The sequence below is a fragment of the Bos javanicus genome, chromosome 3 (genome assembly GCF_032452875.1).
Source record: "Bos javanicus breed banteng chromosome 3, ARS-OSU_banteng_1.0, whole genome shotgun sequence".
NCBI classification, from domain to species: domain Eukaryota; kingdom Metazoa; phylum Chordata; class Mammalia; order Artiodactyla; family Bovidae; genus Bos; species Bos javanicus.
The window spans coordinates 62,795,795-62,819,882 of record NC_083870.1 but is presented as its reverse complement, the minus strand read 5'-3'; the positions used below and the strand labels follow the sequence as shown (position 1 = coordinate 62,819,882).

At 34.3% G+C, this 24,088-nt stretch overlaps 1 protein-coding gene across 18 annotated transcripts in view; it reads left to right on the top strand.

The window, feature by feature from the left end:
• ADGRL2 (adhesion G protein-coupled receptor L2) overlaps window positions 1-24,088 on the top strand; it is a 201,760-nt gene that overhangs the window by 29,165 nt on the left and 148,507 nt on the right. For all 18 annotated transcript variants that reach the window (XM_061411467.1, XM_061411470.1, XM_061411468.1 and 15 more), the window contains exon 2: window positions 6,685-6,857. In XM_061411467.1, the coding sequence (XP_061267451.1) occupies window positions 6,785-6,857 (73 nt within the window). In that variant the 5' untranslated portion in view covers window positions 6,685-6,784. The remainder of the gene's footprint in view (window positions 1-6,684; window positions 6,858-24,088) is intronic.

Sequence of the window (24,088 nt, the reverse complement as noted above, 5' to 3'; positions counted from 1 at the left end):
AATTAGTGACAATAGTGATTGTAGACCATGGTCTTATATCCCAGTCCTGTTACTATTTACTGTCCTTGAACAGGTTAAGTATTCTCATTTTAAGGGAAATTGGGGATGATACTTTGTATTTCCTCAGGATGTTGTGAAGATTTCATGAAATAATATAAGTAAACTATTTAGTTTATCTGTGTAGTCTATCATTTTGGAGGAACCTAGCTATGTGCCGATGGCACCCCACTCCAGTACTCTTGCCTGGAAAATCCCATGGACGGAGGAGCCTGGTAGGCTGCAGTCCATGGGGTTGCAAAGAGTTGGACATGACTGAGCGACTTCACTTTCTTTTCACTTTCATGCATTGGAGAAGGAAATGGCAACCCACTCCAGTGTTCTTGCCTGGAGAATCCCAGGGACGGGGGAACCTGGTGGGCTGCTGTCTCTGGGGTCGCACAGAGTCGGACACGACTGAAGCGACTTAGCAGCAGCAGCAGCAGCAGCAGCTATGTGCCAGGCAATTGTAGCATTTTATTTAGAAAAGGTTATTATTGAGCTAAAATGTAATCTCCCTTAGGGTTAGGAGTTTTGTCTCTTTTGTTTCTTAGCACTTATCATGTGGTATATCCTGTTAATGTTTGCTGAGTGAATAGTTTAGCACCTAAGAAAAAATGTCCTTATAATTATCCTTGATTGGAATTCAGGCTCTGCTACTTGCTAGCTGAGTGACTTCCAGTAATGGAATTTCTTTTCTGAGCCTCAGACTTCTGACTCTGACCTTTAAATATTGACCTTTATATAAGGGTTAGTGATATGTGTCTGACACAGTGTTTCTTTTGCATATTAGCATAGTAGGTGCTCACAGAATATTTCTGTCCATAGTACCTGTAATTTATATTCAATTCAAAAAAGTTGCATGAAATTTCCAGATAATTAGAAAGTTAAAAAATAAAATGTCAATTTTGGAGAGAACTGCTGTTTAAAAATAGCTTTCCCATTCCCCCAGATTGGGGAAAACACTAAATTCTACATTGTAGGTATACTATAATTTAACAATAAGTACAAAATATTTTAAACAAATGGATTTATGATTTTTTTTTTTTTTTGCTGGGGGAAGCCATCAACTTTCATGTTATATAAGGTAATATTTTGAACTGGGTTTGTAGCTTCATTTTTTTCCCTCTTCTTTTGAAACTTCATTTGCAACTTTATGTTCAGTCATAAAATGTCCCCTGCATTCGTTTGAAAATGACAGCCATTTGTTTTTATTATTTCAACTGGAAGCATTTTAATGAGAATGGCAGACTGCCCTGGTCTGTGCCTCCCAAGTGTCCTCAGGTACAAGCCTCTTTTGCCTGCTCAGCATGACTCCTAGATATTATGGCAGATAGCAGGTGTAATTTACTGGAGCGTTCCTGAACTCTTTTCTGCTGGTCCTCTGAGTCCTCTCATAGGAGAATCTGTGTCTTCACAATGCAGAAGACTCAATAAAGACCAAAAATGAATGTTAAGGGTACTTTAAAATAAATAGTTTAATGCAAGTACTGTATATTTGATACCAATATGTGCAGAAATGAATCAGAGAAAGAAAGTGGCAACTAGTGTTTGGCCACATGGTTTTTAAATCCCTGTTAGCATTTCCAGCCCAGCCCTATCCTTGTGAAGGGAAAGAAAATAAACTCAAATGGAAAAGAACGTCAAAGGTCTGGAGTTAAAAAAAGACTTTTTGATTAGTGATAACAGGGGTTTACTTCTGCAGCTTACTGAAAGAAAACTCCCAAGGGTGTCCATGTTTTCTCTTCTATTTAAAAGAAGGGGAATTTCTGTAATTTATTTTTCATTTTCTAAATCTTTTCAGTGGGGGCAGAGTGGGTTGGTATCATCCTGTTGTTTTGGTAACTATAGTTTTTAGAAGAGCAGCTTTTATTTGCTAGTAAATTCTGTCCCATAATGATTATAATTTTATAGCACAAATTAGATTAGAAAGACTGATTTTGTGCAGAAATCTTTAGCTCTCATTTAGAGTTGACATACATTTAGTGCTTAGAATTTTATGCTTACCCAAAGCATTAATGTTTCATTTTACACAGCATTAGTACATGATATCAAGGATGGGTAACTTTGTTAGGTCTCCCGCTTAGATGGCTCTTTTTCCTGTTCTCATGCTTTTGGTTGTTTGGGCTTAATATCCAGTGTTCACAGTAGTTCAGTGTCCATGAGAAGAAATCAAAGATAAAGCTTTAGATATGAATCTTTATAGTGGCTGTGCACTTAATACGATATCAACCTCAGTTAACCATTTTTAGAAAAATTTAAGTTATCTTTTTTTTCCCCATTGATTTGAAGCGTGCTATATCCTGCTTCTGTCATTGAGCTTTTCAACAAATGGATTTTATTTGTTCTATTTTTGCTAAATAGATGTCAACATATATAAAGTTAAGTATGATTTTTTTAGTAATGTAACATAAATACAGAGATACTAAAACTGATTAGTAGGATTTCTTAAATTTGCTGACAATTTAAGGCATAGGATATTTAATGCAGCTAATAAATATAAGCAGGTTACTGTTACATGGCTATGGCTAACTATACATTTTAAGTAGTGTATAAAACATTGAGGACTGTTGGGATATAAACAGTGCTGAGGTATGCTCCTGGAAGTTGTTGTTGAGCTTTGGAAGGTTTAGTAGTAATGATGCATTAATTGACTTTTTACATGACAGAGTAGTAAGATACTTATAAAAAAAATCTTGACAGAGGTTTGCTAGACAGTGTCATGTAGTTATAGAAACAGGGTTAGGATGAAATTGTTTGAATTTTAAAGGATAAGGATAAGAAAAGAGTCATTGATAATTTAAGTAGAAATGTTCTATTTCAGTTTTTATTAAGAAATGTACTGCTGCTTAGCATTATGAGGGGTTTCATCTGTGCGCTATGCCTTCATACTCCCAATTTTTCCCTGAAGTTCTTGGGAAGGGTAAGAAAAAATTGTTTTTTTTAATATGAGGAATCCCTTAGTCTTTTCTGTTTAAAGTGTAATAGCCTTTTCCTGGTTTTGTTCCTTGTTTTTGTTTTGCGTTGTGAAACACTTAATGAGCTGCCTTTTGCAGGTAATTATAGAGTTTGAGGGACAAGTCTGTTGGCTCCATTTATGCCAGTGAGAATCTTGTGGCTCCAGTTTGATTTAGGAGCAGTGTTTTGTTGGGACTAATTTCACTATGTTTGATTATTTGACAAACATTATATGACTAATATTTGATTATTTATTCATTCTGTCCTTAGCCAATTGTGGTCTGCTAAGTATTTCAATTTTCATTAACATTTTAAAATGGAAGGTTGTTTTTCATTTGAATCACAGCAGTAAAATCTTTTGATTGTTTTCAAAATTGCATTTAAAGCTTGAACTTTTGAAAATAATTTTATTTGATGTGAAAGTGGCTGTATGTAGTAGAATGAGAATAATCAATTTGATATTCTTTTACTCATTGAACAGACAGATGGATGGACTTAAGCTTTATTTGTGTGGGAAAAAAAGCCATGAATTTGTTACATTTTGGAATCTCTTTCTGTTAGAAACAGTCATTTATACTGTCTTATAATTGACTAGAGTGTATTTTTAAAATTGTGTTTCACATTTAAACCTCAAGAATACACTGAAATTTTAGTATAGTTAAATCAGTTCATAAAATGTTCTATCCTGGCCAGAGACCACAAAAGAGGTCTGGCTTGTGTGGTTTCCTCCTCCTTTTCCCTTAACTAACAGAGGTTTTTCTATCTTGGCAGCTGTTTCCTACAAAGCAGTCATCAGTCCCTGATTTCTTCCTTCTATTTCTTCCCACAAACAAGGACTCTTTCAAATAGCCAGTGACCAAAGACACACTGATCTTGAGTTGCTTGAAGAAAGTGGAAACATGTTCAAGAGTTGTGCATGTAGGCAAGCAGCCCATATGCATTAGTTCATTGAGATAAAAGTACCTATTACAGCCAAAATCTGGATAGTCAGAATTCTTTGCTTGAACTGGGAGCATTCCAAAGGCTGACTTAATTACTGCAAGTAACATTAATGCACCTCTTCCACATATTAATGTTATTCTAATTGCTTGATACAATCATTGACCAGTCTGTGGCATTTAAGAAACTGTTCATGATTGGCCTTTTAAATGTGACAGGCCATGAAATTATCTGACTTCTCTCTGTGCTTTATATAAAATAGCTTGCAGTTTTAAGGCAGGTACTTTGTACAGCAATTGTAAACGAAACATTTACTTTCAGTTTTGTCTTCTGAATATTCTTTGGGAGCTCAGAGTGAAAAATGAATAGAGAGCCAGCTGGTTTTGCAGGGTTGTATGCCATGTGTTCTCTATCAGATTAATTTTGATGTATCTTTTTTCTTTGTGTATTTTTGTCATATTGAGGAGGAAGCTTGCTTTTCCTTTTGTTATTGTTTTATTTCTAAGAACATCTGAGGTGTTCTTAGAACTAGGTAAGCCAGTTCTGATTCCTTTCATTATGATGCCTAATTTTGTCTTAACAGGTTTTAGAGAGAGCTGAAAAAATAGGTTGGTTATGGATCATGGAGTGTATATAGGGAAACAGCTTTATCTCAAACTATAGGCATGATAAAATAAACTCATTATAGACTGTCTTGCTAATTCCTTTTGTAGTTCTATGAATCTTCATATATAAACACTAGATAATAGCTTCAGATTAATTTTTTATGTTCTTTCTGGTATGTTTGTTGCCAAAGCAAGATAGTGACTTTATAGCTTGATCAGTGTTCCAAACCATTTAGAATCTGACTTTTTTTCCATTGAAGTTACATTGTAGGAAACTGATAATAGAATATAGTGACCTGCTATAATAGAATCACATATGGTGCATTAAAGGGTTTCCCAGGTAGCTCAGCTGGTTAAGAATCTCCCTGCAATTCAGGAGACCCTGCTTCGATTCCTGGGTGGGGAAGTTCCTTTGGAGAAGGGATAGGCAACCCACTCCAGTATTCTTGGGTTTCCCTGGTGGCTCAGCTGGTAAAGAATCCACCTGTAATTCGGGAGACCTGGGTTAGATCCCTGGGTTGGAAAGATACCCTGGAGGAGGACATGGCAACCCACTGAGTATTCTTGCCTGGAGAATCCCCATGGCCAGAGGAACCTGGAGGGCTGCAGTCCTTGGGGTTGCAAAGAGTTGGACACAACTGAGTGACTAAGCACAGCAGCATGATGCATTAAGCAGGTAGCAAATTCAGAATACCTTAACTGCTGTGAAATAAAAAGCTCAACATTATCTAGGGGAAATTTGTTTTTTTTACATTTTCTTTATGCTTTAGAGATAGCATCTAAATAATGTAAGAGTTCATTTTGAGTTATAGACACGACCTCATAATGTGGGTAGGTATACCCATCACTGCTTCACTTTAAAAAACCATTTGCAAAAGGTTAAGGAGAGCTTGGGAAGACTTTACAGGAAGAATTTGTAATTTCTTTCCGCTCAGATGCTAGATGAGGAGGCTGGCTCTGTTTGGGAACTGCCTTCATAGTGTGTATATTGTAAGGCTGGTATTTATGGTATTTACTCTGACTCCTCATGCTATGCTGCTACTGCTACTGCTAAGTCACTTCAGTCGTGTCCGACTCTGTGCGACCCCATAGACGGCAGCCTACCAGTCTCCCCTGTCCCTGGGATTCTCCAGGCAAAAACACTGGAGTGGGTTGCCATTTCCTTCTCCAATGCATGAAAGTGAAAAGGGAAAGTGAAGTCCCTCAGTTGTGTCCGACTCTTCATGCTATGCTAGAAAGGAGTAAAACACTGCAGTAGAACCTAGCAAATAATCTGGTTTCATGTGACCCTGGGAACGTGGGCATGCTGATTAAATCACACCTGAGTTGGTTTTTTCCTCTTCAGTTGAAAAACTGGGCACTTAAAGGCTAGTTAGAATTAGACTTGGCTCTTCGTTTTAGTGATGGTGATGCAAATTTGGAGATATATAACCATTATGGTCTAGATTTTTATTTGGGTCCAGTGGATGGGTTAAACTACTCAAGGACATGGGTTTGACCTTACTAAGTTTTGCTGTAAGAAAAACTCATATATGAAAATCTAAAACCTTAAATATTTAAGAGACAATCACATTATTAAATGATTTCTATGAATAACTAGCAGTCAGATAAATAACAGTTTGCAGTGTAGTGTTTGGAATGCCATAGTTATAAAAGCTACAACCATATATTAAAAATTGTACACCCTTGAGTAGAAAAATAAACTTTCATTATATCTGTAATCTACTTTACTAGATAATAGGATAAAATAGTAGATAATACTGCTGTTACCATCACTAGAAGCAAAGTATATGTATTTATGAAATTTTGTTGCAGGTATTGTATTAATATATTAAAGCTGGTAAAAAGACTACTACATGACATTGAGAGACAGTTATTTATTCTGGAATAACTTTAATCTTTCCAAGAAAAGTTCATCTTTGGGAATTTATATAACTACTATGTGCATTCATATGTTTTGATTACCTTTAATTTGGGGGGCTTTGTTTTCAGAATGCTGTTGAATATAGAATCAAAATATATGGCTTTTTTTATGCTTCAGAGGAGGGAAGAAAGGTTGGAAAGAGGGGAGTTGTGGCTATTGTTTTTTCATTTTTTGTGACATTGTAGGATCATAGAGTAAATGATGGATTTGTTTGTTTTTCAGATATGAGGATCAATGATGCAGACTGCTGGGTTCGATGAAGCTGGGCATTTATAACTAGATTCATTAAGGAATACAAAGAAAATATTTAAAGGGATCAATAATGGTGTCTTCTGGTTGCAGAATGCGAAGTCTGTGGTTTATCATTATAATCAGCTTCTTACCGAATACAGAAGGTAAGATACAGTTTAAATTTTTACTTTTTAAGTTCAGGAAAACTTAAAATAGTCAATCTTTTTATATATATATAGGAGTGACTAGAATGAATATTTTTTATTATTTTAGAATTAAGCATTAAATAGATTTCCTGAATATCATATTCTTTTTCTGATGATTGAATTAGTTTTTTACATAGCTGTGTATTATAGAAAGTGCTAGAAGTCTAAATTTATATTTTACATATATTTATAAATATAATCATTATAAATAGTCCTGAGAGAAGAAACCAAAATCTTTGCTTTGGTATATATTTTACATTTATTGATTGACTAAATTTTTCCAGTAAAACTGAAAATATTTCATGATAACTCTTTCATTTCATCTTTAGTTTTGTCTGCTTCTTAAGTGTGTGGTCATTGTTCTAAAACTTATAAATAATTTTTTTTAATTTTCTGGAAAAAGGTGTTTTTTATTAGTTCTTCCTTTCTCATGTTATCTTTTTGAAGACAGACCTGATTTTTGAAGAAAAGAATACACTTAGAGGGTTAATTAACTAATTGAAACCATAGTTACTATATGGGTTTTCTGGTATCCATTATTTTTTTAATGTTACATATTATTTCCATGTGAAAATGACGTTCTTTCAGGTGCTTTTTTACAGAGTAGGTCTGAAGTTAATGTGGCGCTAAAATATGTTAATTTTATGGCTAGTTGGTAGTGGTAGTCATTGTATTCAGTATGGAAAATCTGTGAAAGAAATGTACAATCTCTGAGAAATGTATGTAAAATGTAATGGATTTTTTGTCACAATTAAGTATTCTTGAAGAAAATGTCTTAGAATTTTAAAATTGGCTTTATATGTACTTTTAAATGGTCCCATCCCATTTATACCTATTAACAAAATAGTAGGTAGGGAAAAAAGAGGCATACTATCAACTAATAGATAGTAGATTATAATTCCAATGTCTTTGTAATAAGCTTCAAAATGTTACCAGTTTTCTGTTCTAGCCCCTACTTTCAATATATTGATATAACTTAATATAATTTAGATAAATAACAAGTTGAGAAAAATTTTTAAATAAGAACTTTTGTGTTCAGGAAGTAAATAATGCTCACCTGGGTTTAAGTCACACATGAAAGTTGCAAATGGGTTAGTATTTTATTTTCAGAAGATATTGCTCTTTACATCAGAATTGAAAGATACATCAAATCTAACATTAAAATGTAGTGTCTGAATGAATAGTACTGTAATGATAAACAATGAGCAGAAACTGAGTTAATATCAATCTCTGGCTTGAAATTATGAAAATCTTGTGTGTCATGTATAATTTTGCATCTGTTTTTGGAGGGGGGACACTAACTGAATTCGTGCTGTTATATTTGAATGTTTTCATACATTTAAAAAGTGTGGATCAGTGGCTCATTAGTCCACATAATAAAAAAATTTCCAATCAAAATAGAGACCACTTTACTGACACAGTTGGTTAACTTAGCAGGGGGCTAGCAAACTAGTGACTTTTTCATGAGATACTGCAGTTTTATTTCTAGTGTCACCTATTAGGTCAGGATTCATATCTGCTGTTAAGAGAATTTCATTTTTTGGCACATGAGGCCAGGGGGTGTTACTTTTGAAGCAGTTCCCTCCTACAGGTAAAAAGAACCTGGGAGGAACCCACACTGCTAGCTGCGAGAGCACACATAGTTACTGCGCACCGCACTGTTAACAACATTGTTCAGGGGTCACGTGGTTTTGTCTTAGAAAAAGTTTTATGTGACGTGATAGACCTGTTTTGCCAGCCAGCAGATAATGCTCTATGAACACCTATAGAGAAAACCTATCAAAGTTAGGTATGAGAGCACAGGAAAGAAGATATAAAATTAACCTTTTAGCCATTGAGTTTCTTTGGGTCCCTTATGTGATTGTTACCTTTTTAGATCTTACAGAAATGAGCACTTTTTGTGTCAGCTCCTGAATCTTTGCTGATAAACTCAGATAAGGCTTTTAGGTGGTTTCTTTCCTCCTTCCTCATTTATTGCGTGACTAAATTTGAGCCAGTTGTTTAGGGTTCAGACATATGCAAGGCACGGTCCCTTCTCTTGAGGAGTTCGTGGTCTTGTGCGGGGGTCTAAACCTCAAATAACTCCTGGAGGTCTGCAGTAGGCAGGAAAGTGCTTGCGGGGGGACCCATGATTGCCTTTCCAGTATTTAGCCTGCTTTGCCAATCTTCCGATTTTTCAGTAGAAACCAGACATTAGATTTTTAAGTAGTAGCAACTAATTTAGACTAAAAAAAAAAGAAAAAGCCTGTGTATTGTGTTCAGCCAGGGACCGTGCCTTCCTTTTCAAGGCTTTCTTTTCTTCTGTTTAGAGAAGTGTTTTACCTTAGTATTTGATTTTAAAGACTTAACATAATTTTAGATTTGTTTGACATGTCTGTATATGAAAGGTTAATTTCCACATATGCAAGAAGGAATTACATATTTGTTCTCAGTCCAGGTATATATTATAGTTAGGTCATGTTTTGTGTGCATGTTAAAGAACAGATCACTAAGCTTATTTTTGTGTGTTTTACCATGGTAAAAGCTAATTGTATAAAGGTTTAGTTGTTAGAATTAGCTTATCTTACATTGCTATCTGTCTCCATTTTTTTATAAGCTACTATTTAATAGAATAAAGTTTCATCCATTGAAATTTACTGATTTTTGCAAAGTAGGAACAATATTTTATTGTTTATCCTTGCAAGTCTTTCCTGTGTATTTTTGAAAGTTATGTTTAAAATTTTCAAGAAAAATGATTATAAAAAAAACAGAAAATACTCTGAATTTTTTTTAGAATTTATTTTACTCCCAGAGAACTAACCTCAAGCCTTTCAAAAATCAGTTTTGTTGTGCTTTGGTTCTTTTGGCCAGTTTTTATAAGACTAGTAACCCACTGTGGAATCATGTATCAGTAAGTAGGAAAGTAAATTGAATTTTTGTGTCCTGGAGAATTAAATTCTGCTATATAATGGAGCCCTAGCAAGTATAAGTCAAGATATATGAAGGCTTGCCAAAGTGACAAGTTACAAATAATAGCAGTTCTTCAGCAAAGTAGGCAATATGGATATCAGGTTGAGTTCTTTATGCAGTGAGTATGTAATTAGATTTTATTAGTTGAAATTTTAGTTAATTAACTCATTAAATTGTTGCTTATCCTTATTTCAGAGAAACTATTATGCCAGGTATAAATGCCAGATATGCCAGATAGAGCTTCAAATATTTATATATATACATACATACATATATATGTATATATACACACACACATTAAGGAAATTTAAGAACATAGCTGTAGAAGTAGTATCTTAGAAGCTTTTATATTTTAAATTTTCTAAGAACATTTTACAGTGACTTTTGTGTTAATGATGTCTCAGTAAAAAATGTTTGGCTGTAGGATATAGTTAGGTGGCAGGAAAACAGTTGATCTAGGGGTCACATATGAATTTTAAAAACCTGTTTTTGCCCATAAATATTTTTTCAGACCTCTATTTATTTATTCCTTTTAATCTTTCATTCTTTTATTGGTTGTTGCTGCTGCTAAGTCACTTCAGTCGTGTCCGACTCTGTGCGACCCCATAGATGGCAGCCCAGCAGGCTCCCCCGTCCCTGGGATTCTCCAGGCAAGAACACTGGAGTGGGTTGCCATTTCCTTCTCCAGTGCATGAAAGTGAAAAGTGAAAGTGAAGTCACTCAGTGGTGTCCAACCCTCAGCGACCCCATGGACTGCAGCCTGCCAGGCTCCCCCGTCCATGGGATTGTCCAGGCAAGAGTACTGGAGTGGGGTGCCATTGCCTTCTACATACATATAATGAGCTGTTCAGAATTTATATTTACACACACACAGAAAAGTCACCTTCACAAAGGCAAGGATCTTTTTTGTAGTTCATCGACATGCAAGTGACTAGAACAATGCCTGACTTATGGTAAGCACTCTATATCCATCACATGAATAGCATAAATCTTTAAAGAGGGTCATAGTCTCAATAGTTAGAAAGCTTTAAACAGTTGTAATAACAGAGTGATAAGTGCCATGATGGTGATATTTCAGAAGCGTTGGGATAAAGTGTAGTTGAGTGAGTATGTATGTGTCTGGAAATGCTTCTAGCCTGAAGTGATGTTGATTCTCGAACTGAATCTCAATTTGGGCTGAACAAGCTTGGTAAAGACAATCGTGAGCATGGCAGTAGAGAAAAACAACATAGAGAATAGCATGGATGTGGAATAGAGTACTGCAGTGGTGCTTAAACTTGAGGAGCAGATGAATCACCTGGAAGTTCTTGGGTGGGGCCCACGTATTTGCATTTCTGACAAATTTCTGGGATGAGGCTGATGTTGCTCAGCATCACAGTTAAGAACCACTGTGATAGTATATGTGTATGGGTGGTTGAGGTGAGGTATATGGCAACATGGGTGTGGATATAAACTAACTTTAAAAGGTTTTTTCAGAAAAAGTTATGATTTAATTCACTGTGATTCAGAAGTGGTAACCAGTTATCTATACATTTTCATATGATTCTTTATCCTTCTGATCAGCCTCCTTGGGCATAATTTTAGGCTTCAAAAGGGGATTTTTTTTTTTTCTCTTTTTAAACTTTGTACTGAGAAAGAAAACAAGTGGAAAATTGACTTGAGATTGAAAATTTCAGCAAGGTACATGGGGATTTGGCTGTATCACTCCTATTAAACTAACTCCCATTAAATTAATAGGAATTGTACAGCATATCTGTGTTCACTGCATGGCAAATATCATCTTATTTTTTTAATTTGCAAATTATGTAAGTTAACACTGATTTGAAACAAAGCATTTTTTAAAATGATTTTATTTATATTTTTAGTGCAGATGAATGTGATTTTATTCCTTAAGAAAGTATCTAGCTATATTGGTCTTAGGACACTTTAAATATTCTTTATTGTGTTATATGTGTGCAGGGTTAATTTATTTGCAGCAGATGTCTTCTACATAAGTAGTGATATAATTCTGTATCAAAAATATAAATATAATTAATGCCACTTACATACTATATTAAGTTCCTCCGATCTTTTAAAAACCAAATGCTGCAGAGTACTCCTACTAGGATTTTACCAGTTCTGATTATGACTCTAAATTTAAAAAACAACAAAATATTAATCTATTTGTTGGAAACAGTAGCATCTTTAAGAAAGTTAAAGATGGAATATACTTTGGTGATTTTAGATACCAATATTCAGTGTCCAAATATGCATATTTAATGTACATGGAGATTAAGTTCTAGTGCTCGGTTGTTGATTTTTTTTCTTCTTACTTTTTCTTCTCATTTTCCACTTTAAGATTAAGCCTCTCTTGCTTCTTTTTCCAGTATTTGGAAAAGGTTAATTTGTCCATGATCTGTGTTGATTCACTAGTAAGTCTCTTGCTGGTGGAAAAGTGTTATAAGTCAGTGTGTTACACACAACAGCCACGCAACATACCTCTATAAAACTCTATTGCTTGGCTGTTTAATTTTTTTAAACTTTTGTGTTCTTACTGGAAAGACTGCATCAAAGATTTATTTGTTTAATTTATTTAATAAATCTTTAAATTTATTTAATAAATCTTTAATTAATTTATTTAATAAATGTATTATGAAGTAATTTGCTAAAAAGTAAAGTCATAAATTTGTCCATACAAAAGTGAATTTTTGTAATATTGATTTTATATTCACATTAGACATTTATCACAGCTCTTGTTACAGTTTGAAATGATCAATAGTATATTAAAGGCGGCTTAATTAAAAGCATAGGAGGCATATAGAGCACCTTAATTTTGCTGAATGGTAATTGTGTTCATTCCTCTGAAGTAATTTCAGTTTTGATGAATCTCTTGCCTCATTTTTGGAATTAATACACCTTTTCACTTTTTTATGTACTGTGGTATTAGAGACTAAGATAATATAAATGATTGAGCACATATGAGTATTAATGTAGAGCCGCTATTTCTCTAAGAACTATTTATCTGACACGTTACTAAGGGAGTGTCTTACTGAAACATATGCTTGGTACCCTATGGTACTCTTTATTTTCTTTTCACCTCCTACAATGACAGAGAATGACATATGACAGCCGTGCAGTCTACATTTATTAGACATCAATGTGGATTAGTGAATATCTCATGACATCTTTCAACCCTTTTCTTGAACTCCTTTGTCAACTTGAGAGAAGTGATTCCAGGAGAATACCTAGCCTTGGCCCTGGGATCTTTTGGTAAGGCTGAGAAGGGAATTCCATATCAGAGCTTTAGAGCTTTAGGAACCAAAACAACATTTATAATCCTTCCTTAGCAGCATGGGACTCTACTGAATTTGACTTTTATGTTCACCATTATTCTTGCTTTGAGGGTTTATTTTTCTTAAAAGTTTTCCCCTTCTCCTGAATACATTCTCACTGAGAAAGGATAGAAAATAAGAAAAGTTAAGAATTTAAAACTGTTCATAATTCTAGGACCTAAATATAACTAACCACCATATAGTTCCCTTTGTTTCCCCCAACACACATGATAAAACAAAATTACAATGTATAAAACAAAATTAGGTTCTTCCTTTCCATATACTGATTTTCTACTTTATTATCATAATTTGTATTACCTTGTCATTATATATTTAGATAAAAGATTTTAACAGCTGCATTGTAATTTATCGTGTATATGTCAAAACTGATTTAATACTCCCTATCTGTTGGCCATTTGAATGAAATTTCTTTTAAGTAAATTAAATATCTATATCTTTTTCATCATATTTGCTCATTTTCTGGGAGTGAATTTCTAGAACTCTGATTATTATATCAGGCATGTGTACATATTCCAAACTAGTTTTTGGAAAGGTTATGCCCATGTTCACTTTGATTACTAATCTGTGAAATACCAGTTTATGTGCTTTACTGGCATTGATTTACATTTTTAAAAGAATTAACAGTCATGTAAAAAAAAAAGAAATATCTTATTGTAAGTTAAATTTGCAATTTGAGAGATAATTGTGAGGACAAAAACATTTTATATGTTTTTTTTCCATTTTATATGGGTTTACTTATTGACGGATTGTAATTTTGATGTAAATTTTTTGTTCATTACCTTTCCCAATTTTTCTATTTATGTCGTTATAGGTATTTTTATTTTTTAAACTCTTTGATGATATCATTTTGTCATTTTTATTATAAAAATTGTATTTGCCTTTTAATTCATATTGCTTAATTTTAAAAGAAAATTTCAAATAGAAGAATTTTATAAAATAACACTAGCCACAGATTTAACAGTTATCAGTATTTTACTTGATTTGCTTTATTTATCTCTTTTTCCAACTTTTTGATGTTTAGCTCTTTGCTTCTGTGAAGTCTTACATTATTTTTCCACTTAAAAATCTTGAGATTAAATGTTTATTCACTTGTATTTCCCTGTGTTTCTTAAATGCGTTTATTTAAAATTTTAATCATTAGGAAATTACTTTGTTATAAGTTGAGAGCTAAGGTTTCAGTTAATTTTGAAGGGAATAGACTAATATTAAATCATTTGAAATCAATCAGATTTTAACTAACAAAGTAGATGAATTTGGGACATACCCAAATTAAAAAATGGTAATGGAAAATAGTTTTTAAAAAAAGGAGGGAAAAACATAATTTATATTTACACAGATTGAACTATGGATGAAAATGTTAATGTTATGATTCCAATAATAATGCTACTGAAATGATTTGTTTTTGCATAGTCTGTTTAATAAAGTTTGTTTTTAAGCAATTTTTCCTGTTAAATTGAGAGAAAGCGAGACTGGCAAGCAAAAAATAGGACATTAGTGATTAAAATACTTTTTGAAATACCCTGTAGTGATAATCTTTATTTTGAGAATTTTAGAATATCAAGAAACACAACAATTTTATGGAAACAATAGAGGGATTCAGATAAAGTAGAGTTTTGTTTTGCATATAAGGATTTAATCAAAAAAGATTAAGTAAAATTCTCTTTTATTTTGCTGGCTATTTATAGAGCATTTCTTATATCGCTGTATACCTGTCTATCTAATGTGTGTGTGTGTCTGTATTAATCATTAGTTCTCTCTCCACTTACTGATTTTTCTTTTTCTCTTTGTAGTACTAAAATCTAAACCAAGCAGTACATATGCCTGATACTAAATTTAGGTTTTGATTAGAATCAATATAATAGGTTAGTAAGAGTGTCCAGGACTTAATAACTTAGTCAAAGACAGTAAAAAGGGTTGATGGGGCATTGCTGTTGGTAGTGGGGAGAGAGCTCTTTGTTGGATTTTAAGCGACCCACTTTTATATGACAGAATGCTGTGGTGAGGTGGTTGATGGTGGCAGATTGATTCAAAAGTTGTAAGTAAAGTGAAAGAGACATGTGGTGTAGGTTAAGTGCATTCTATTGTTTAAAGAAAGTACTTTTTATAATTTTCTTTTTTGACTGTTTGTAGTGAAAGTGAAATTCACTCAATTGTGTCTGACTCTTTGCAACCCCGTGGACTATACACAGTCCGTGGAATTCTCTAGGCTAGAATCCTGGAGTGGGTAGCCTTTCCCTTCTTAAGGGGATCTTCCCAATCCAGGGATAGAACCCAGGTCTCCCTTGCAGAAAGAAGGGAAATGGGATTCAGTGCTAGGACAGGAAGACTCATCTAGGAAAGGAGAATGTATATTTTGATACAAGGAGAGGAAGGTTCAGGAAGGGATGTGTACAGGAGAAGAAATGTAAGGGAGGTCTTGCTGGATGTTTTTAATCTTCTTTATACTAGTGCTCCTCAAAATTTAAATCTACATATAAATCACTTTGTTGTTTTGTTGATCAGTTGTGTCTGATTCTTTATGTGTGATGTCTTAGTTGCTCATTTGTGTCCAACTCTTTACTACCCCATGAACCATAGCCCGCCAGGCTCCTCTGTCCCTGAGGATTCTCCAGGCAAGAATAATGGAGTGGGTTGCCATGCCCTCCTCTAGTCTAGGGGATCTTCCCAACCCAGGGGTTGAACCCAAGTCTCCCACATTGCAGGCTAATTCTTTACCATTGAGCCAGCAGGAAATTCCTTAATTCACTTGGAGAAACTGTTAATATGTAGATTCTGATTCAGGAATCTGGAATGGTCCTTGAGAATCTGCATTTCTAATAACCTCCCAGGTGATCTTGAGGCTGATGATCTGTGAGAGGACATCTGGATCAAGGAGTTTGAAGTATTAAAATATTTAGAGAATCAGGTTTTGCATGACACTGATTTCTACCTTTGCAAATTGAAGTTTGTTTCTTACCTTACTTAACTGCACAGTTGAAATATTAAAATATTATCACTTTCAGTTTTATAATTCATTTTATTTAAAAAAGGAACTAAGCTACCTTGGAACTTTCTACTGAACTTTTCTGCATTTTGTTACACTTTTAGACCTATTTTGTATGCTTTCAACTGACCTTTTATCTGATGATTTGTATTGAAAAATCCCTGAGTAACAATGCAGTTTGACCCTTTCTCCCTTATATTTTCCTCTATTCCCCATTGATCTGGCCTACTTTCATTCTGTTACATGGAAGCATCATTTTAATAGCATTATACTATAATTGTTATTACTTAAAGTAGCATTATAAAGTCAGGTATTACAAAGTGTATATTATTAATTCATTTAGGAAAATTTTATACTTTACTAACTTTTCAAAGTCAACATGTTTCAAACTAAGAATTGTCATTTTCACTTCAATATTATTACCTTGACATGTTAATACCACAAAAGTAAGGATGTAAACCTATTGAAAAGAGTACTGAATGTAAACCTGTTATCAAAAACAGCTCTACTTAAGATCATCTAATGGTTTTTCCATTTTGTAGTATTATGTATAATCAAAGCTTTTATTTCTTTATTTTAATTTTATTTTCTTTTCCTGTCAGAGATAAAGTTACTCATCTAATTTATTTTGGCTTTATGATAATACAGATCACAAATTACATTTATTTATTCATGAAGTTCATTAGGTTCATTAGCTTTTTAAAGCCAGATAAAAGGTAAGTGCACAGCAAATTTTAAACAAAGAGAATTCTATATAGGATTTTAGAGATCAAAATAGTTTTACAAAATTTTTTGGTGGAATTGAGGAATTTTAGACTTAAAATCACAACTTGGAAATTAGTTAGTAGTGTAAATGTTTTTGGTTTGCTAATGAAGAAACAGTCCTGCCAAGATTGTTCTTTTGCCAAACTCTAGTTATTGCCAGTCCATTTTTCTTTTTGTGGAACTTAATATTTAGCCTCAGATCATTGGTGTATTTTTTTAACTCATGAGGTTGTCATTCAGAATATCTCAGAAATACCTGAAAGTATATTGCCTACATTGTTTAACTTGATGAAGATAAAAAAAAAAAAAATCGCTTATTTCAGAGCTCTTCAAATTGTTACTATTGCACATTAAAACCTGTACTGATTGACTTTATTTTGAAGTATAAATAACTTATTACAGAAGGACCAATCTTGCTAACTCTCTGCAACTTTTAGATAATCTTCAGAAGTTATACAGCCACAGGCATACTTTTCTTATAAAAATGTCATTATTTCTCTTTAAAAGTACAAACGATTATTGAAAATGATTAACTACCCAGAACTCTGAAAAACTGAAAAAGCACAGTAATAATTTAAACTTTCACTGTATTTATCGCTTGACACTGATTAGCAGTCTTTTGGAAAGCTGAGGCATGCCTTTGCAGCCCCTCCTTCAGGTATGGGTTTTAGACCTTATCTTTTCCCTTTTGTTTCCTTAGGACAGGAAGCTCATTTAATCCTTAGCTTTGTTTTAGAGTTTCGGCAAACAGAGACTATCCCTGTCAGCTTTCAAAAGCTCTTACTTTTGTTGCAATAATGGCACTCAGTGTAGATTCTGGGATCCTGCTTTATTTACCAGAAAGCTTACCTTTGAGAGCTGCCACATCATTCTTTCAAATTGTGTTGTTAATTGACTGATAGCAAAGATTGAGTGGAAAACCTTTAGTGACAAAAGATTGGATATAGGTGTGACTCTAGTCTAAAGGCTGGTGAATCTTTGCTTCTTGATCCCATTTCTATTTGTTCTAAAATACTAAATACAGACTAAAAGAACAAAGTACATTTAAAAGCATTCAGAAATGTTAAGCAACAATAAAACTCCATAACCATTTAAATGGCAGCAGCTGACTATTTGAATTAACTTTGTGTTTGGCTTAATTTGGGGCCATAATTATTCCTAACTTACATGTGAGTAGATTTCAATTATAATATCCTATAGGGATTTGTAGCTAAGGCAACTAAAAGAATCATTTTACATAAAGTACTTTTGTTCAACTGATTAGGCAGGTTAAAATGTAATGATGTAAAATTGAAACCCTTCTGACAAGGTCCAAACAAATGTTTCTAGAAAATTTGTTAAAAAAAAATTAACTAATTTTAATTTTAAATAATATTTTGGTCTTTTGGGAAGATAGACTTCATTGTAAAACATATAGACAGACACTGATGTGTCTTAAGATTACATGTTTTATGAAGTAGTGAAGAATTGAAAACATGGACAGATATGTCAATGGAAATATTCCTAAGTAATGTTTATTTGCTTTCTAATCCTTGACATGTAGTTCGACAGCTTGAAATACATAGATTTAGAAGAAAAATACAAATAAATAACTTAAATGACCAGCACCTCTTCTGTATCTTGGAATGCATTTCAAGATGCATTTCAGATCGGAGACTCATTTATAAATTTGAAATGCTATATACAAGAAGTGCAAGGGTTCAGGAATAGTTGACATTGTGCTGCAGTCATAGATACAACCCATATTTAACTTCTCTTTTTAAATACATTCCCTACTGCAGAGCTCACAGTAATTTTGAACACTTTTTCCGGACTGAAACCACTTTATGACTATTAATGCTAGATGATACTTTGGATCCTTACTAATCTATATTATAGAGCAAAGTATTAATAAAGTGTTTGTTGGCATCAATAAGATAATTTTTAAGCTTAACAATTAACATTTCATTAGTCTCAGCTGTTTAATGTTAGTCTAGCATAGTGAAGAGAATTTAGAACCAGCAGCTCTGTTCTCATTCTATCTTCTCAGGTTCCCTGTGTCATTTATCCTCCAAGCCCTCAATTCCTCTTTATCCTGTCTCTCCTCCCCTTCTTTACCCTTTCTTTCAGTTTATGGCACCTGCTGCCGTTAAAAAAAAAAAAATCATTGTCAGTGTATCTTAATGTATATAGTGTGATACTTTTCAGCTGCCAAAACCATAACAGCACACATTTCTACTATATATAGAGTTTACTCACTTGTTTTTCTAAATTGACAAGAGAAAGCAAAGCAAAGAGGGAGGGAGACACACAGAGACAGCAGAGTAAACTTGGAAATGCTAAATAAAAAAGAAAGAAATTTAACTTAAATCTAGGCAGGTTTATTTTCCATATACTTTTATATGACCATATTTTGAAGAACTATTGATATTATGTATAGGCAATTAAGTTAAATGTTATATTCTTATTACCTTCATATTTACATAAGAAATATGGGAACTGTGCTTATGAAGTACTATTGTTCTGGAGAATTCCATGGACAGAGCAGCTTGGCCCGCTACAGTTCATAGGGCTGCAGATTCAGACACAATTGAGCAACTAACACTTTCAGTTTTTGAACATCTATGTTAGTTGTTGTCTTTACATGCTATATGTGTATTATTCAGTTGTCAATTCTATGACCAGTTTTTCATGGAGTTAAAATCTAAAAAGTGTAGCATATAATTTAGACTTTGACTTCAGAGTGCAGTTTTCCTCCTGTAGCTTCAGCCAATCTATATTACTAATAATTCCTTAAAAACAATGCCAAGATATTCCAGCCTCCTGGCTATTCATTCTCATTTGTTCTTTAGGGAACTTTTGGAAGCTGGTACCTTTAAAAGGAGACTTTTTCTAATTTAAACAGGAATTCTCTGAATTTATATAGCAGCACAGTTCAGTAGACGAAGTCACTAGTTACAAGTCGTTATTGAGCCCCTGAATGATTAATACGAATATGGTGTCTGGAAAGATACATTTTTATTTTATTTAAATGTTTGTTAATTTAAAATAGCCCCAAGTGGCTAGTGGCTACTATACTGCACAGAACAGTTTATAGTTCTTTTCTTTGTTCACATATGGGTTTTTTTTTTTTGGGGGGGGGTCATTTCTTACATCTTTTTATGTTTTGGAGAATTCCTTGAAGTCAGGGATAATGTTTTACCTATGTATTATTTATTTTCCATAGTGGAAAAATATTTCAACTAGTTGGGAAGTAATCAGGGAGTGTTTGTACTAAAGCAGTATTTAAAAAACATGTTTCATGCATGGTATAGCAGTTTTACTATTTATCACTGAAACCAGTGTGGTGAGTTTGTGAATATGGCAAAGAATTACATAGCTGTATCCATAGTATGTGGCTTGTAGGAATGGAGTTTTTGGGATTAACAGCTGAGTATAAACCCTAGTTGCTCACAGAACCCTCAGTTCTTAGATGATTTTAAATTATCTGGATAGTAATAACTTTCATTTAAGTCAGCTCATGGTGGCCTCTCTTCTCTAAATGGAGCATCCCTCTCAAAATCCGGGGATTCCTTGATAGCTCAAACAGCTCAAAGAGTTTGCTTGCAATGTTGGAGACCTGGGTGTGATCCCTGGGTCAGGAAGATCCCCTGCAGAAGGAAATGGCAACCCACTCCAGTATACTTGCCTAGAAGATCCCGTGGATGGTAGAGCCTGGTAGGCTATATACCATGGGGTCACAGAGTTGGACATTACTGAGCAACTTCACATTCACTTTTCACTTTCACTTCTCAAAATCCATTGATGAACCCAGCTAATATTGCCATTTGCTTTCTATGGTTTGAGAGCTTTCAGTTCAGTTCAGTCTCTCAGTCATGTACAACTCTTTGCGACTTCACGGACTGTAGCACACCAGGCCTCTGTGTGCGTCACCAACTCCCAGAGTTTACTCATGTCCATTGAGTCAGAGATGCCATCCAACCATCTCATCCTTTGTTGTCCCCTTCTCTTCCCATCTTCAATCTTTCCCCGCATCAGGGTCTTTTCCAATGAGTCAGTTCTTTGCATCAGGTGGCCAAAGTACTGGAGTTTCAGCTTTAACATCAGTCCTTCCAATGAACACCCAGGACTGATCTCCTTAAGGATGGACTGGTTGGATCTCCTTGCAGTCCAAGGGACTCTCAAGAGTCTTCTCCAACATCACAGTTCAAAAGCCTCAATTCTTCAGCTCTCAGCTTTCTTTATGGTCCCAACTTTCACATCCATACATGACTATTGGAAAAACCACAGCCTTGACTAGACGGACCTTTGTTGGCAAAGTAATGTTTCTGCTTCTTAATATGCTGTCTACATTGGTCATAACTTTCCTTCCAAGGAGTAAGCGTCGTTTAATTTCATGGCTGCAATCACCATCTGCAGTGATTTTGGAGCCCACCAAAAATAAAGTCTGCCACTATTTCCCCATCTATTTGCCATGAAGTGATGGGACCAGATGCCATGATCTTAGTTTTTTGAATGTTGAGCTTTAAGCCAGCTTTTCACTCTCCTCATTCACTTTCATCAAGAGGCTCTTTAGTTCTTCTTCGCTTTCTGCCATAAGGGTGGTGTCATCTGCATATCTGAGGTTATTATTATTTCTTCCAGCAATCTTGATTCCAGCTTGTGCTTCCTCCAGCCCAGCATTTCTCATGATGTACTCTGCATATAAGTTAAATAAGTAGGGTGAAAATATACAGCCTTGATGTACTCTTTTTCCTATTTGGATCCAGTCTGTTTCCATGTTCAGTTCTAACTGTTGCTTCCTGACCTGCATACAGATTTCTCAAGAGGCAGATCAGGTGGTTTGGTATTCCCATCTCTTAAGAATTTTCCACAGTTTATTGTGATCCACACAGTCAAAGGCTTTGGCATAGTCAATAAAGCAGAAATAGACATTTTGCTGGAACTCTCTTGCTTTTTCGATGATCCAGCGGATGTTAGGAATTTGATCTCTGGTTCCTCTGCCTTTTCTAAAACCAGCTTGAACATCTGGAATTTCACGATTCACATATTGTTGAAGCCTGGCTTGGAGAATTTTGAGCATTACTTTACTAGTGTGTAAGATGAGTGGAGTTGTGTGGTAGTTTGAGCATTCTTTGGCATTGCCTTTCTTTGGGATTGGAATGAAAACCGACCTTTTCCAGTCCTGTGGCCACTGCTGACTTTACCATATTTGCTGGCATATTGAGTGCAACACTTTCAGCACATCATCTTTTAGGATTTGAAATAGCTCAACTGGAATTCCATCACCTCCACTAGCTTTGTTCATAGTGATGCTTCCTAAGGTGCACTTGACTTTACATTCCAGGATGTCTGGCTCTAGGTGAGTGATCACACCGTGATTATCTTGGTCGTGAAGATTTTTTTTGTACAGTTCTTCAGTGTATTCTTGCCAACTTTTCTTAATATCTTCTGCTTCTGTTAGGTCCTACCATTTCTGTCCTTTATTGAGCCCATCTTTGCATGAAATGTTTCCTTGGTGGCTCTGATGACTCACTGGTAAAGAACCCACCTGCCAATTCAGGAGACTTGGGTTTGATCCCTGGAAGATCCCCTGGAGAAGGAAATGGCAACTTACTCCAGTAATCATGATTGGGAACTTCCATGGACAGAGGAGCCTGGTGTACTGCAATTCCATAGGGTGACAAAAGAGTTGGGCATGACTTAGCAACTCAACAACAGTTGTGAAGGCATCAGTTAAAAAGTGATGAGCAATGAATGTCTCTCATCATTTAGAACATTCTGGTGAGTTTGGCTTGTGCATTTCTTCTTCTAGTAACCAAATAGATATCTGGTTTAACATGCTATCTCTGTCTCTAACATAGGGGGAAAATAAAAGACAAAATCTTTGTTTAGTAGAAATTGCGGTAAACATACAGAGTACTGAAAGTGTTTTCTGTACTCATTAATTTTGGAAAAGAAACCATTTGGCTTAGACTTGGGAGTTATAAAACACCGAAGTTGTACTAAATGGTGTAGCTGTAAATACTTTGTAATTAAAAGATTTGCCTAGAAAATTAAGGAATTTTAATTAATATTTTCAGCATTCATTTCTGGTTTCAGAAATGTTAGTTTCTGAGGGTAACATCTAGTAGTTGATTATCACTTCTTGTTTTATAACGATAAAGATGTCTCTTGAATTGAAACATTATTTTATCAACTTTATTCCTGACTGATTTATATTTATATTAGTAAGTCATTCCATTCTTAAGATGTAAGTTCGGAATTAAAAAAAAAAAAGAATTTTGCTGCCGTTTCAATGGTGGATGTAATAGTAAAGTTCCAGAAATGGTTGAGCTGTACCATGGCTTCCTTACTGGGACAGGTGGTTAATCATCTAAGTGATGACCTGGAAGGAAAAAGGTATAGATTGTTAAGGGAAGAGATACTTATGTATATAACCTAGTATATATGTAGGAGAGAAAAAAAACACCCAAAACAATAGTACTTTATAAGCACAGTTCATATATTTCTTATTTAAATTTGAAGGTAATTAAAATATAACATTTAACTTAATTACCTGTGTATAGTATCAATAGTTTGTCAAAATATGGTCGGATGAAAGCATCTGGAAAATAAACTTGCCTAGATTTAAGTTAAATTTCTCTATCTTTTTCATTTAGTATTTGCTGGTTTACTCTGCTGTCTCTGTGTCTCTCTCCCTCTCTTGCTTTCTCTCTGTCAATTTAAAGAAAAAGTTAGTAAACTCTATATATATAGTAGAAAGGTGTACTTTTATGATTTTCCAGCTGAAAAGTATCACACTATATACATTAAGATACACTGACACAGTGAATTTTTGTGTTTTTTTTTAACCACTTCATTAAATTACTTTTCTTAATGGTACATAAGAAAACTTTATTGGTGTTTGTTCTGCAGGAAGATCTACCACTTACTTCAGTTTTTCTGTTGGTGGAGTTGAAAAAAGTGCCCAACTGTCAGTCCATTGCAAATTTGAGGAAAGCAGATGTAGCTGGTCCAGAGGATAGAGGGTCTAGTTGGTGCATAAAAAATTCATGTCAGCATTTCGACACTGCATTCTTTTGGGGTATCTGTTATCACTGAATAGGAAACTGTTTCAAATTGACAGGCAGACAGAATGTTGTGCTGAATGTGTAAATTGGAATTATCACATATAGCAG